This window comes from Pleurodeles waltl, chromosome 12 (genome assembly GCF_031143425.1).
Source record: "Pleurodeles waltl isolate 20211129_DDA chromosome 12, aPleWal1.hap1.20221129, whole genome shotgun sequence".
Lineage (NCBI taxonomy): Eukaryota > Metazoa > Chordata > Amphibia > Caudata > Salamandridae > Pleurodeles > Pleurodeles waltl.
The window spans coordinates 204,327,208-204,343,382 of record NC_090451.1 but is presented as its reverse complement, the minus strand read 5'-3'; the positions used below and the strand labels follow the sequence as shown (position 1 = coordinate 204,343,382).

The following is a 16,175-nucleotide window of genomic DNA, read 5'->3' as shown; positions in this document are numbered from 1 at the left end:
GGGGGTGAAGATCAGCAAAAACCAACGGTATAACATGGGAGGAGGATAATATTATATAGAAGTACAGGCGTGGGCAGCCTCAGCTCCAGGAAAAGGTCAAAAAAATTCTTAGTAATAACAAGAAATCCAAAGGCAGGAGGTGGTAAAATTGGAACACATATAATTTCTTAAATTCCTTCTAAATTCTCCAGAACGGCCTGTCTTGGGAGTTCCATTCTGTCCTTTTCGCGCGCGGCGGTAAATGAATGCCTACAGCCAATGATTGCGTGCGGACTCTGTTGCGCGGTCTGCAACTGGGATGCATTTAAGTCCATTAGTGTCTGCAGGGCCCACAGCCTCTTTGACGACCCTTCACTCCCACCGCTCCCCTTCCAGCCGCTCCCGCAGAAGTCCACCACAGTGTAATGGCCACCAACAGGTCCATAACCTCCCGGCTCTATTGAAAACCAGATTATTACCCGCTCTGTTGACCAGCTGTCCGTTAAAAGCCCACACTCGCGATATTTATAGCAAATTGTTTGGCCAATCAAATCATGCTGGGAACCAAGGAGGTCTGTTCTGCCGTTACTTGGTCGACGAGCAAATAGTCAGTTCCGCCTGTCTTTCTTTCTTTCGCTCTCGTTCCATTACACCACTGTTTGCTTTCTGAACAGTTTGTCTGCTCCCTGCCAGGTAATAAGGTGGCCTAAGTAGTCCAGCTCTTGAACTGTAAAAGGTGTATTGTTTAACCAGCCCTTTGCATAGCTCAGTCTCCGTAAGGTAGGCGCCATTTTATTTTCCTTTAAATTTGTACATCTCACGCACACTAATTTTAATGGCAAACCATTTTAGAGCGCACACCGCTAACAGTCGTACTTCAGTTAAGAGTATTGTTATTGTATTTCCTAAAGTTTAACAGTCACACCTTTATTTAAACTTTCATTTACTGCACAAAATGCTATTTTAAATAATTTCGTCCAACAATTTAATTTTATTCAATTTTATTATTATTATTAATTTAGTCCAAATAATCTTTCTTTGACCATTGTCTTTGGCTTTTTTTATGATAAGCTTCTTGACTCCAGCAATCAACAATAGATCAGCACAGAATAATTTGATTCACTGAAGGAAATCGTATTTATTTAACAGAAATAACTAATTTTGGTCTTAAATGACTAAAGAGAGTTTAGTTCCACAAGATTTGGGCTTTCGTTTGGTCTTAAAGTGCAGTAGCCTTTTCTACTTTGGTGGTTGTTTTTTATTGCCCAGTACCTTTCCCAGGTTCTATCTCATTATTGTAAACATTCTTAAAGATGTTAGACGTTGCACTTCCAGCAATTTTCCCAATGCATTTCCCCCATTAGAGGTATATCTACATCCGCATTTTTTTTTTGCCCTGAAGGAACTGAGTGGAGCTAATAATTCCTAAATTAAAGTTATAGGTGGTGGGTGCCAACACAGAGTTATGCAAATGTCGCTGTCCTGCCCACCTCTCCAGATTCTGGACTATATATTTTTAATGTTTACCACCCAAAAGTCAATAGAGTATTAGATCACTGCCAGCCTCTGTCATGGTCTTCATTTGGCTCTCAGGTCAAGTGAATTAAGACGATGCACTTATTTAGGGTGGAAAGCCAACAGCTGTACCACGATGATACAATCAATCATTACCTACAATTCCACATTATCTACGGTATGCTTGGTGTATGCTTTGCCACATGCATCAGGACTTGGTATACTGCATGAGGAAGAGCTACCTTTTAGGCCTATGATAGCAAATAGCAACTGTAAGACTCCATCTCCACATATCCAGAACTAAAATGAAGTTTACTTGTTATTAGTGAAGGAAAGAAAAAGATTGACATCCTGCATGGATGGATCTTTGATAAATAAAATAGTATGTAAATCCACCAAATCCATGGCACGTGGTTTTGAGGAGTGTAGTAAGCCCTGTTGAGAGGATATATATTAGAAAAATTGTAGTCATTAAAATCATTTACAAGAAGCGTCAACAAGGCTATAAACATCTCTCATTTATACAAGACAAAGCCAAATTCGGTGCTCGTTCACATGTTTGGATGATTATAAGGCACTATGTAAAATCAGAGCCGGCTGCTTATCTTTCTATACCATATCCGCCACACATCATATATTGGCTGCGCGAAATGCGACTGGGTAACCTTCCAACTCTGGCGAATCCTCCATCATGGAGGAATGCAAGCTTGGAGCAATGTAGGCACTGCACATGTAGTAAGTAAGATCTTATTCATATAACCTGTGTCTGTCCTGGTCTACTTGATCTTTGTAGAGGCTTCTCAAGAGCGCTTTTAAAGACAGAAACATCCGTTCCTGTAGAACAGCCATAATAGCCTGTTTCAACCCGCATGACCCCCAACTAAACTGTAAGTTTGTTAAGTATTTGCTATCAGCGATGAGATCATTTGATCCTATAAGTACACTTGCAAATCTTTAAACTCTGCACATCTGAGACCACAGTAATTTTCTTCAGAAATATATGAAGATTTTGGGGGTTAACTACTAACAGTGGATTAGTGGTGCCAGGGGTACATTTTAGAAATGTTATGGGCCATATGGCATGAATTAACATTTCAGACACTTAATTTATACATGGATGGTATTTCTTCTTTCTGACCTTTTATTTTTAGTCGGTTCCGTTTTATTTCATAATTTTGTTCCATGTAATTGTTTACATTGTTATGGTTTTAATTAACTGAAACAATAAAGTAAGAAGAAGGGTTATAGAAAAATGCAATAGTCCTAAGTAGAATTGACTCCTGATTATGTTTGATCTAGATTAAAGCAATACCAATCCAATTCCCCACAATTTCATACAAACTCAGCTTTATCTATGCTGATTGCCCCGCTACATTCTTAAATGTGGGGTTCTTTTCCTTCAGGAGTCTTATTGTCATTTCACTAGTTGAGTCCTTTTGTATCTCCCTTAATGGGAACAGTCTTGATGTTTTTCAGAACTCCCTTCTCAGGGATTATTTTCTGATACTAAATTTTTCACCGGGGACAGGGGAGGCATGGCTGAGTGCCGATCATGGCAGATGTCCTCCTTGGGTGCTTCTGATAGAGTCTCAGTGGCCTAGTTTTTTCGCTTTCGAAGTGATGCCTTGTGCTTCACTGATGACCTGTGGCGCTCTCTCCCTCCACTGACGCTCGCAAAGGCATAAAGCAAGACACTGTGGTTAAGTGGGATGGTTGGGCTCAAGGCTGAGGCTGTAGCCAGGTGGCAGTATGGCACAAGCCCCCTTCTCGAGTGGTGCCAGGAGAGGCACAGCTGCACTGTACCAGCTCTCACACAGAGAAGGAGGATTGATGGAGCCTGTGGCAGCTAGAAAGAAAAGTAGTAATGTAACTTTTAGAGAATGGGCTCTTTCTGTGGACCACCGTGGGGTATCAAGTGACAGTGGTGAAATCAAAATTAGATCATACTGTGAGAGGTGAAACATGGAGACTTCAGGAAACGAAGACAAGTTCCTTGACAAGAGTAAAGACCGCCCTCCTGCAGTGGCTTCACACTTGGTGGACAATTTTGACCATTTTGAGGCCACTTTGAGGACACAGAATCACCTGGAACAGCTACAAGAGGGTAAAAAAATAGTCCGGATCCTCCGATGTACAACATTGAAGAGATAACTAAATGGGATTAGGTGGGGAAATACTGGGTACACCGTTGAGAGGGATAACTAACCAACAGCTGTGGGGTTCATTGCATGAGAGTTACCATATTCATAAGGTGACCCAGGAGAGGGCCACTACTGATTCCAACCCTAGAGCATCTTGTGTGCCCCCCCAGAAGTCCATAGAAGGTAGGGGGTTTAGTTTAGATAGCTGGGGGTCATGGATAATCAGTGTACATGTACCTGCTGCAGCACCTACCTATGCCTATGGCCGAGAAAACACATGGATAACCGGAGGAACCTGTTAAAACTGGAGAATGGCCCATATTTTGAGCATGTTCCTTCTCTTATGTCATCACAGCGTTAGCACTGAACAGCACAGGGACAATGACAGAGCATCCCCCTTGAAATCCTCTCTCAAAATTGCTGAAGTGTGTCCATGAATGTACATAAGATAAATGTGGGGCAGTACATGGAATTAGAGTGATGTTCTTTGTGCTATAATTATTAAACTGAGCTTATGGGCCGTGTGATGTCCCTTTTAACTACTACTTTCTGATTACATCCTATGCTTCGCACTTTTGCCCTAGACTCGATCTCCCTCATGGTGCCCTTGACTTCTTCCTTCATTGTAACCTTTATACCGCACCACATTCTCACTTTCAGCAACTATGTTGAGCCTACAGCCAGTGGGTCAGTTTCAAAATTAAAGACCACCGACCACTAGTCTGCTGAGCCCTCTCTAGCTATTTTACCTTACTTGTACCTGCTCCTTCTTGGTTTCTTTGATCTCATTCCATCCTTTAATTTAACCTTGAAGGTTTCATTATTCTCTCCTCCTACATCAGTGACATGAGAAATATGAAACATACCTCCTTTTCAGGATGTATTTCAGGATGAATTTGTGGATGGATGGCCACAACAAGGGCTGTTGATAACTGTACTCTGATTTTCCACCTGTTGACAGCATTGCCTTACGCTTCCTATTGAGTACTGTTTAGTCTCTGTGATGAATGCTTGTGGTTTTTTTTAGGTCGAGCATGCAAGCGCTTTGACCTGTTGTAAGTATTGTGAGCTTTTAATCACGCCCATCACTTTCATTTGTTCCTAGGCTTGCCTTTCAAAAATCACTTGATGTCATTGGTAAATGCTTTACGTTTGTCCCGCCTTGAGGCTGTTTTTGTCACGCCTTTCAGACTGTCCCTGTTACATGGATTATTGCATGATTGCCGATATACTTGAGCAAGGGCAAACATTTTTTTTCTTCTTTTGTTTCTCCCCTTCATGCTACATGACGGCCATGGCTCTCACAGCGCGAACAGGCACAACAGCTTGAACTCAATCGGTGGTATTGGAGCAATGGTCACATTATTCATTTACCTATTCAGAGTCATTTGTTGTGGCTCTCCCCTTAAAACACTTGAAATTGATACATGCCTTCTGTAAAACAGAAGTCCTTAAAGCGAAAGCAGCTCTCCCAGCACCGCAGGAGAGACGATACTACAAAATTCACTGCACTCTGGAAACTCCCCCATAATGCTTTGCAGGGCATTACTTTCACAAAACATTTTTGCTCATAACTCAGCCTGTGGTTGTCCTAGGACAATGGGACCACCTACAAAACATTCACTGCAACCTGCTCTGTCTACATCTCAGGGTCCCCACACTAGATTAGTGGGGACCCCCAAAATAATAACCCCTTCCACCATTCAGTGACTTTTTAAGCGCTCTCATGGCTGCAACATTAGTTTTACAGCTGGGAATAGCTTGTGTTTTAAGGGCCTTGCTTGTAATATCATTGTTATAGGTCTGCTACCTCTGACAATGTGTAATGCACTATGCCCTCTAGGGTAATTATATGGTTATGTTTCTTTTTGTGTGGTTATGCCCTCTAGGGACTAACTAGTTACATGACCATGTTTCTTGCAAATGCTACTTTCATTGTGGTGTCCTCTAGGGCCTGTTCTAAGCCCGAAAACTTGCCACATAATGCTTTGCAGGGCATTACTTTTACAAACATTTTTGCTCATAACTCAGCCTATCGTGGTCCTAGGACAATGGGACCACCTTCAAAACGCTCTTTCTGTCTACATCATCCCTGGGTCCCCACACTATGTTAGAGTGGACCCCAAAATAATAACCCTCCCACCATTCAGTACCTTTCATGCTTTCTCATGGCAGGACATTTGTTTTACAGCTGGGAGACATTTGTTTTAAAGGCCTTGTTTGTAATATCATTGCAGAAGGCTTGTTAGCCCTAAAACGCCCTCTAGGGGGTAAGCGTATGGCTACACTGCATTACTTTCTCATGTTTTTATTCATGGGGTTATGCCCTCTAGGGGCTAACAACATTGTTACATGACCATTTTTCTTACAAATTATATTTTTGCTATGGTGCCCTCTAGGGGATATTTTATGCATTGCAGTTTAATGCCATAAGTTTATTTCTGATAAAGGTTTATATGATAATTGTATATGTTTTCATAATCTCTCCTTAACCCCTTCGCAGACAAGGACGTAACGGTTACATCCTTGGCTGCGGTGCTGAGTCTCCATGGATGTAACCGCTACGTCCTTGGACCGGCTCATGGGGGGAGCGCTAGCGCTCCCCTCTTCCCCCCCCCCCCCCCCTTGGAGCCTCACCCCCAGGGCAGGGATGGAAGGGGAATCGCTTCCCCTTCCACCCCCGGCCCTCCTTCCCCATCCCAATGATGTCTGCTGACAGCGATAGTGTGCTGACCTCATCAAAGCTCTCCTCCCATCGTGTTGGAAGCTGATGTAATGCAAAGCATTTCTCTTCCTACCGGGAGGTGGGGCAGAGGAAGGCATGAAAGGAAAGGCCTTTTCTTTCCTTTCATGCCTTTCTGAGCATTTCAGAAATGGCCAGTAGACACCAGGGAGTTTTTAATTTATTTATTTATAAACGAAGGGGGGCAACCCCATTGGGCAAGGGTCGTCCCCCTGGAGGCAATTTGTTATTAGGCCTTTTCTTCCCCCCCTGGGGGCAGATCAGCCTATTTAAATTGGGCTGATCTGCCCCCAGAGGGAGGGGGGGGCAGAAACCTCTAGACACCAGGGATCATTTTCTTTTCTTTTTTTTCTTGTTTACATGTGGGGAGCGACCCCTTAGGCAAGGGTCGCTCCACGGGGAGGTGGGGGGGGGCAATTTTATTGTAGGCCATTTCTCCCCCCTTTGGGGGCAGATCGGCCTATTTTGTTACGCCCATCTGCCCCCAGGGGGGACAGAAACCACTTAGGCACCAGGGATTGGTGTGTGTGTGTTTTTTTGGGCAGGCAGCCCCTTGGGCAAGGGTCGCTCCCCATGGGGGCACATTACTGTTCGCCATTTCTGCCTCCCTTTGGGGAAGATAGGCCTATTTTGGTAAGGCCCATCCATTCCTGGGGAGGGGCACAAAGCCCAACAGAGACCAGGGAAGATTTTGTTTAAAAAAAAAAAAAAAAGAGGGTGGGGGTCTGGCCATACCACCACCCCAAATAAATGGGGATAAAGTTGTTCTGTCCACCGGTGGGCAGATGGGGCAGTTACCCCCGATCCACTTCCCAAAGGGGGGACAGAAAGCCTACTAGTTGCCTGGAATAAAAAAAAATTGTGGGGTGGGGGCTACCAACCAGTATGGGCATGGTTATGCCCCCACCCCAACTGAAGGGGGTAACAGTCTTTCAGTTCTCACCCGCACACTAAAACATCTTATCTTATCCCGTGCATCCCACGGCAAGCAAGAGGACATTTGATTATTTGGGGTTTTGGTTGTACATTTGGGCCATGAGAGCTTGTCTAACTCTCAAAATCTTCACACGGGGGGTGGTGAGGGATGTACTTTTTGGACTTTGGGACTCTGCCATGCAGATGCAGAAAAATCTATGAGACCTAGACACATCTGAAAACTAAACATCTGGGTGAGTCCAGGGTGGTGTGCTTCACATGCACGTGCACTATTTTCTTACCCACAGTGCCCTGCAAACCTCTAACTTTGCTTAAAATCACACATTTTTCCCACATTTTTGTGCTGGAACCTTCCGGAATCTGCAGGAATCCACAAAATTCCTACCACCCAGCATTGTTGCATCTATACCGATAAAAAATCTGCCCCAGTTGTCAGCCTAAAAACGATTTTTTTTCCAAACTGCCCTTTTGGACCCGCTTTGGCGCCCCCTCATTTTTGACATGTTTTTGGCTCTTCCCTGTCACAGGCACTTGGCCCACCTACACAAGTGAGATATCATTTTCACTGGGGGACTGAGGTGAATGTTGGGTGGTAGGAAATGTGTGCTGATGCGGTGATCCCACACAAATGTGGGGAAAATGACATTTTTAGCTAAATTTGAGGTTTGCTGAGGATTCTGGTTAAGAAAACACTGGGGGATCAACACAAGTCACACCTACCTGGACTCCTTTGGGTGTCTAGTTTTCAGAAATGTTTTTGTTTGGTAGGTTTCCTTAGATGGCTGCTGAGCCCAGGACCAAAAACGCAGGTGCCCCCCCCCACACCTCCCTGCAGAAACAGGTAGTTTTGTATTTGATAATTTTGATGTGTCTACATAGTGTTTTGGGGCATATCCTGTTGCGGGCACTAGGCCTACCCCCACAAGTGAGGCACAATTTTTATCAGGAGACTTGAGGGAATGCTGGGTAGAAGGAAATTTGTGGCTCCTCTCAGATTCCAGAACTTTCTGTCTCCGAAATGTGCGGAAAACGTGTTGTTTGCCAAATTTTGAGGTTTGCAAAAGATTCTGGGTAACAGAACCTGGTGAGAGTGCCACAAGTCACCCCATTCTGAATTCCCCTAGGTAACTAGTTTAAAAAAATGTATAGATTTGCTAGGTTTCCCTAGGTGCCGGCTGAGCTAGAGGCCAGAATCCACAGCAAGGCACTTTGCAAAACGCAGGTCTGTTTTCTTTGAGAAAATGTGATGTGTCCACGTTGTGTTTTGGGGCATTTCCTGTAGGGGGCACTAGGCCTACCCACACAAGTAAGGTACAATTTTTATCAGAGCCTTGGGGGAATGCTCAGTGAAAGGAAATGTGTGGCTCCTCTCAGATTCCAGAACTTTCTGTCACCGAAATTTGAGGAAAAAGTGTTTTTTTGCCAAGTTTTGAGGTTTGCAAAGGATGCTGGGTAACAGAACCTGGTGAGAGCCCCACAAGTCACCCCATCCTGGATTCCCCTAGGTCAGTGGTTCCCAACCTTTTGACTCCTGAGGACTCCCAATGAATCATTACTGGAACCCGGGGACCCCCAGCAATTTGTACAATTTAATTTTCAAACATTAAAACAGTAATTCGCAAAAAATATAGCAAGTGCACACCAAACAAATACTCAAATTACTAAAGATAAAATTCTTTTATATTGACAAAATATGCAAAAATCAAAACATTTTATTGGGAAGGTTGGCGCTGCATCTCGGCAACTACCTTTTCAATGTTTGGTTTTATTTAGGAAAGGTTAATCCTCAGGTCAGATTCTACATTTCCGGAGCGATTTCTGTTTTTATTTTTTAGGTATGCAAGATCTGAGAAAGCTTTTTCACATTAATAAGTGAAGGGGAAAGGAAGTAAACCTTAAGGGCCTCTCATCTCTCCCTAGCCTCTCTGTCACATTTACTTCATTTGTTTTATAGCACCTCACATACCACTGTAGGGTGTCAGGGGACTACAAGGTGTAGGAATCACATGTCATCCACACTGGTAGGCATTTTCTAAGAGTGCTTGGTCCGGAGAAGAACAAACTTAGGATTCAGAACACAGCACAGTGATTAGCAATGATGTTAGCACAGTGCTTAATTTGTAAATAAAAATGTGCCGGTGCCCAAAGCCCTCCACTTAAACACGTGGCTGCTGCAATTAAATGTGGGTACACGGAATACTGAGGCAGCATAATCCTAAACCATCTTGGGCCTCTTCAATCCATATAAGCCACTCACTGCCACTTCAGCTTCATCTAGCAGCTTTCTACTTTCTCCCTTTGTGACGCTTTTTCGTTTTTCCCTTCCTCCGTCTTTCCCATATGTGTCTTTTGCTCACAGCAAATGCTTGAGGCAGAAGAATAAGCCCCGGCCCTCAAAAATAAGGGCTGGTGCTCAGCACCGGAAACAACAAGCACTGTTTTAGCAGTAAGAATGTATTTCCACACAAGCAAACCTTTTTTAGCAGCATAAGGAAAATGAAAGACTAGGAAAAAAACAACTTTCTAATTTGTGCCATGCGGTTTGCATGCAGCTCTTTAATGGCAGATCACAGCTCACTGTGCTAGATTACGATTATGAACTGCATAGTAACAAAAGAATCTCTGTGACAAAAGCAGTAACCCACTGTGCCATGCACATAAAATACTGTTTTTTTGCATGATACACATTCTTTGCAGCAGGCATGTTAACTATCTGCGCTACCTTTGAGTCAAAACTGCCACTGCACAAATCTCTCTCCAGCAGATACATTAATCACTTGAGTTAGCTTGACACTTTTATTTTTACAGTACAAGGAGCTTTGCAGTGCGTTTAAAACTGCTCAACAAAGGAAGTAATAAATATGAAAACACACACGCACATGTTTGTCAGAGGCCCCAGCTAGAGAAGTGCCTTCCTCCCAGCCCAGGACTGCGGACCCCCTGGGAATGTGTCACGGACCCCTGGGGGTCCGCGGATCACAGGTTGGGATCCACTGCCCTAGGTGTCTAGTTTTTAAAAATGCACAGGTTTCGTAGGTTTCCCTAGGTGTAGGCTGAGCTAGAGGCCAAAATCCACAGCAAGGCACTTTGGAAAAAAATACGTCAGATTTCGATGCAAAAATGTGATGTGTCTATGTTGCATTTCCTATCGCGGGTATTAGGCCCACCCACGCAAGTGAGATACCATTTTTGTTGGGAGACTTAGGGTAACACAGAATAGAAAAACAAGTGTTATTGCCCCTTGTCTCTCTCTACATTTTTTCGTTCCAAATGTAAGACAGTGTGTAAAAAAGTCGTCTATTTGAGAAATGCCCTGTAATTCACATGCTAGTGTGGGGATCCCGGAATTCAGAGATGTGCAAATAACCTCTGCTTCTCAACACCTTATCTTGTGCCCATTTTGGAAATACAAAGGTTTCCTTGATACCTATTTTTCACTCTTTATATTTCAGCAAATTAATTGCTGTATACCCAGTATCGAATGAAAACCCGCTGCAAGGTTCAGCTCACTTATTGGCTCTGGGTACCTAGGGTTTTTGATGAGCCTACAAGCCCTATATAACCCCCGCAACCAGAAGAGTCCAGCAGACGTAACAGTATATTGCTTTAAAAAATCTGACCGCAGGAAAAAGTTACAGTACACAGTAAAACATAGAGAAAAATGGCTTTTTTTTTCACCTCAATTTCAATCTTTTTTTATTTCAGTTGTTATAGGAAATCCTTGTAGGGTCTACACAAATTACCCATTGCTGAATTCAGAATTTGTCTACTTTTCAGAAATGTTTAAGTTCCTGGGATCCAGCATTGGTTTCACACCCATTTCTGTCACTAACTGGAAGGAGGCTAAAAGCACAAAAAATAATAAAAATGGGGTATGTCCCAGTAAAATGCCAAAATTGTGTTGAAAAATGTGGTTTTCTGATTCAAGTCTGCCTGTTCCTCAAATCTGGGAAGATGATGATTTTAGCACTGCAACCCCTTTGTTGATGCCATCTTCCAGGGAAAAAAACACAAGCCTTCTTCTGCAGCCCTTTTTTCCCCATTTAAAAAAAATATATATTTTTGCTGTATTTTGACTAATTTCTTGGTTTCCTCCAGGGGAACCCACAAACTCTGGGTACCTCTAGAATTCCTAGAAAGTTTTTTTTTAAAAGGATGCAAATTTGGCGTGGGTAGCTTATGTGGACAAAAAGTTATGAGAGGGTAAGCGCAAACTGCTCCAAATAGCCAAAAAAAGGCCTGGCACCTGAGGGGGAAAAGGCCTAGCAGCAAAGGTGTTAATAGAATTATGACTATGATTCAGGCCAACTAGACGTCCTTATTACACTATGACTGTTTGAACACTCTTGATATATTTGGGTGACCCTTCTAGTTTATTTCTCGTCTGTGGCTGTCTTGTGTCTTTTTTGGGGGGGAAAGTGTGTTTGCCAGCCAGCAACTCTGATAGTGGGGTGGTGAATGTGATATTCTATTGGAATTAGCAATGCAGATTTAAATTAGGACGCTAAATGGCAACATTTTTATTTTTTGTTGCAGATAGAGGAAGAAGGTAAATGGAAGTGCTTTAGTTATATGCAGGGCCACTGGAATTATATGGCAGGAAAAGACAAAATTATGAGGCAGGGTTGACCAATTTATGTGGCAAGGAAAGTCCAGCTATGTATTTACAATGCCAAATACTCTAACTTAAGCAAATGCAAGACCTATTGTATTGCAAATGCTTGTTCTTCAAAGCAGCAAGCCTCAATGCCGAAGCATAGTGCAACACATTAGCTCTTTGAGTCTTGCATAGCCACTATGACGAAATATCGGCATCTGAAATCATTAATTGCATTACAAAATGTTCATTATAAAACTCATTGACGAGAAATAAAGTTTAAGCAAGCATCAACAAAGCCATAGGCCTGGCAATGGCTGCTACTTACTTGGTTTTGGAATGGGTGTTTTTATTTTGTCATGGTTTTTTCAAAACGTTGGGGAAGCCACTGGCCTTTGTCAATCTAAAAACAGAAGGAAAGAAAACAACAAAACAATGGCTAGAAGCAAAAAGATTTTTGGGCCTCAAACAGTACACATTGCCATAGTAGCTCCTAGCACACGCAGATACTGCTTTGTTTGGGGAAATGCTCCTTGTGAAAGGGCAGAATGCCATCACTCAAAGAGAAGTGAGCCGATGACTGAAGTGTGTGACCTATTGGCCCATGCTCTCTGCTGTAGAGGACAGAAGAAAAAAAGAAAATGAATCCAACCTGTATCCCAATTGTACTCTTTTCATTATTATTAGCCAAAGCAATTTGTCCTTTTCATTCACTGTTCCTATTACTCTGGGCACTTTTTACAAATTCATCAAAGGTGGCAAACTGTGTTTCACTATGCTGAAAGTTTGTCAGCTGTTCTTCCACTACCACTCCCTTTACCCGAACTCAACATCTGTGTTATCAATCAGTTTTTAAAAGACCAAAGTTTTGCATTTCAAAAGACATTGGGCCCGTTTCACAAAGGTAAACTTAGACTTTTGGTCTAAATATAGACCAGAAGTGTAAGTTTATGACTTTTGGTATTCACAAAGGGAATTTATGAGTAGTATCTTTACGTCCGCACTCAGGGCAGAGATTCCACTCCGGATGCGGAGTGTACCGTCCGCACCCGGAGTATTCTCTCCGCACACAGAGTGTATTCTCTGCACTCCGGATGTATCTCTGCCCGAGTGTGGAGAGTACAGTTTGGGTGCGGAGAGTACACTCTGAGTTTTGAAGTTCTGCCGCCAGACCTACAATCGGTTTGGGTGTCGGTCTAATCTTTCCTGTAATACTTGTGCAACGTGCTGGTGCTGACATCACTTTTCTGAACCCTGTCTTTACGGCTCGGTTAAGCGTATTGGTGCAGCCACGCTTTGTTGTATTTGGTGACCAGCATTGTTTCAGGTATGACTTCATATTTAGCTTTACTTTATGCTAATTAGCTGTTTAGGCCAGCATGTTCTGTTTTCACATATAGTGCTGTTTTCTCTCTTCTTCTACGTCAGTGAGCGGTGGAACTGTCATGTCTTTTTGACTAATGCAGGTGGGGACTTTAGCTCTTGTTTTGAACCATGAGCGAAGCACGAGTGTACTATCATTATGTAGTGATACACTCTTTTTCGGTCACAGCTTTCGGTCACCATGCATGTATTGGATGCTGGTCTGTGATATGTTAATCCATGCTGTAGTTTGAGCAGTGGGGTTTGTGTTTCCACATAGTGCACATTGCAAGATACAGTAGAATTGATGCTGTATTTGGGGCAGTGTTATCAGTTTTATCATATAGTACAGCATGTGTATTTTGGAGCCTAGTATGATGCGCATCTTCCACTCTCTCTGTGTGTGATACAGTAACATGCCACTTGGTTTGCTTTATAGCACGGATTTGAGCGTTTTCTATTTAGCATGGCGTTTTTCTCACCCCTTGTGAGAGACACTTTGTTAAGCATGTCTCGCTGTTGGGTCTGTTCAAATATGGATTCTTCCCTATTATGTTGCGTATGGGGTTTTCCTTTTTCTTCTTATCGAGATTGACGCAAACAATTTTTGTGACATTCTGATCCAGATTGGTCAGGTAAGGTAGGACATTATGGTCTTTCTTCTACCTAGCACTGCAGTCGAGGGGAGAGGACTGACTGTATATTCAGTTCTGTAGGTTGCTACGATTGTTTTATCCTGATGAAGACCCCGGGTGATTCTTAATGAGGGGAGGAAACTTCGACATTTCATGGATCTATACATATCTTTAATTGAAGGACTTTCAAACTCAAATGCCTGGATCATTGGTTTCGTTATTGATGTAGTCATGTATCCTAGGGGTCTATACCTCGTGTATGTATTGTAAATATTTCATTCTTTACACTTTGATACATTGTATGGCTCACTGTATTGCACTTGCACTGCACCATCACCTGGATCACCTACTTTTGTTTGTATTATATGGGTCAGACTATACCCTTATGTTTAATTGATGAAATACACTTTGTCTATCATTTACGCTGATACTTGTCTTTCTTGCTATTGTGACATGATTTTCACATGTGTTTTGGATTGACCCATCTGTTGACTCGTTATATTAAAATTATTCGTGGTAGAACACTTTTGTATATGTATTTGATTACCCTTGTTTTTAGGAATAGGGGTTGCCCCATTTTTTTAGCCTGTGCATTACGGAATGGCCCCTGGTTCCTGTTTTCACACAAATTAAGTTCAACTTACAGCTGATGTTATTTTTACAACTGTTTTTTGGATATTATTGTTCTGAGGAATGGAAACGCCAGTGGTGATGCATTCACTACCTGTGGTAATTTTAACACCATCCATAACCCATCAGAATTTGTCAGGCTGATCTTTCGTCAGCAGGTGGTATGTTTCTCCTCTGGAACTGGAGGTATCATCTTGCTGATGGTAGCTCTCAACTACCATCTTTGGTAAGATCACCACCGTTTTTCATATGAGGCCCACACATGGTGTATCGAGCAAGAAAGGAATGTAAAGTCACCTACGTACGTAGCACGATGAGTTTCCTGGCCTCACCTGTGAGCTCTGGACTGCTTCACTGTAGCCTACTGTTGATTTGGGACACTGGGAAAGTGTATGGCTTCAGACGAGGGTGACACAAAAGGAACAAGAGTGAGTAAAGACATGTCAAGGCTGTTTAAAGTGGTGTTCAGTACACATCAGTTGAGACAAGGTAACACCAATGCAGTGTGGTAAACACAGTTTCTTTACTAGGCTAAGCAGTATTTTAATTGTCCTCCTCTTGGTTGATCAATGCACTTTTATGCACAGAATCAAATTTTTCTTCCATCCTCCCCACCCTATTTTGCAGGGTATCGATTTCTGTCCAGGGCAGACTATTTCGGGAGTCACAACGCATGTTCAGCAGGAGCACACAATGTTACCACTACTGTTTCACCTCGGGCGGGATCCTGGTGAAAAGTACCCAATAAGGTGAGACCACTGGTGGAAAGAAGGAAAGCAATCTCTATGTGAAAAAATTTATTGAACTATACCGAGCAATTTATACTGTGCTTCTTACCCCGTGCCGTGTACTAAAGTGCCTTACATGGCGGATAGTGTGCTACACTGGACAGACTGTGTGGTTGGAACAGGGTTGTCCTTAGTTGAGAGCCTTTGTGGGAAGCATATTTGTGTCATATGTGAGTGACCAGAAAGATGCTCTTATCTTGTCTCGCAGTGCACCGTTTAGTGGTGTGATGGATGAAAGGACATGAGAGATGGACACAGTGTTATAGTTTAAGTAGGCTGGTAGCTGAAGTTGACCCTGCAGACCCCTATTTAATTGTGATTCCCAATTTCCAGTGCCTCTTTGGACTTGTTGTAGCTGAAACGAGTCCACGTGAGGTCATGTGGTGATTGGCAACAGGCTGAAAGAGGAAGTGGAAGGTAGGAAGTAAAGATATGAATAGATGACTTGCGTTTAGGTCATATTACGCAAAATTGGACATAAGTTGGAGGAGACACTGACTTGGGACCTGTAGGGAAGGCTTATATTAAAGTCCCTCTTCTTCACCACCTAGGTGTGCAGATCTCTACAGCTATATGGGTCTGCCCATTGTGGATTGGGTGCATAAATAAGTGAACCTTTAATTGTTCTTAGTAATAAAGTGAGTCTTACTGTGAGCAAGATTTGGTGGGTTTGTTTTGGTTGATCCAGTTGGTAATTCATTAGGTGACCTCAACAGACATTCTTTTTACTACAGTGGGTTATTGCTGTTTAAGTAAAAGTGGGAACAAGCACCCTATTGGTGAGTCTTCTGTCCCAGTGTACAGAGGATTGTGTTGTTAGATGTGTGGTTGGTGATGCCATGGGCATCG

General features: G+C 42.8%; 1 protein-coding gene across 1 annotated transcript in view; it reads left to right on the top strand.

Annotated features, from left to right (window-relative positions):
• The window catches only part of GALNS (galactosamine (N-acetyl)-6-sulfatase), a 205,772-nt gene that overhangs the window by 151,824 nt on the left and 37,773 nt on the right, over positions 1 to 16,175 (top strand). Inside the window, exon 12 of the mRNA XM_069216492.1 lies at positions 15,166 to 15,287. Coding sequence (XP_069072593.1) covers positions 15,166 to 15,287 — 122 coding nt within the window. The remainder of the gene's footprint in view (positions 1 to 15,165; positions 15,288 to 16,175) is intronic.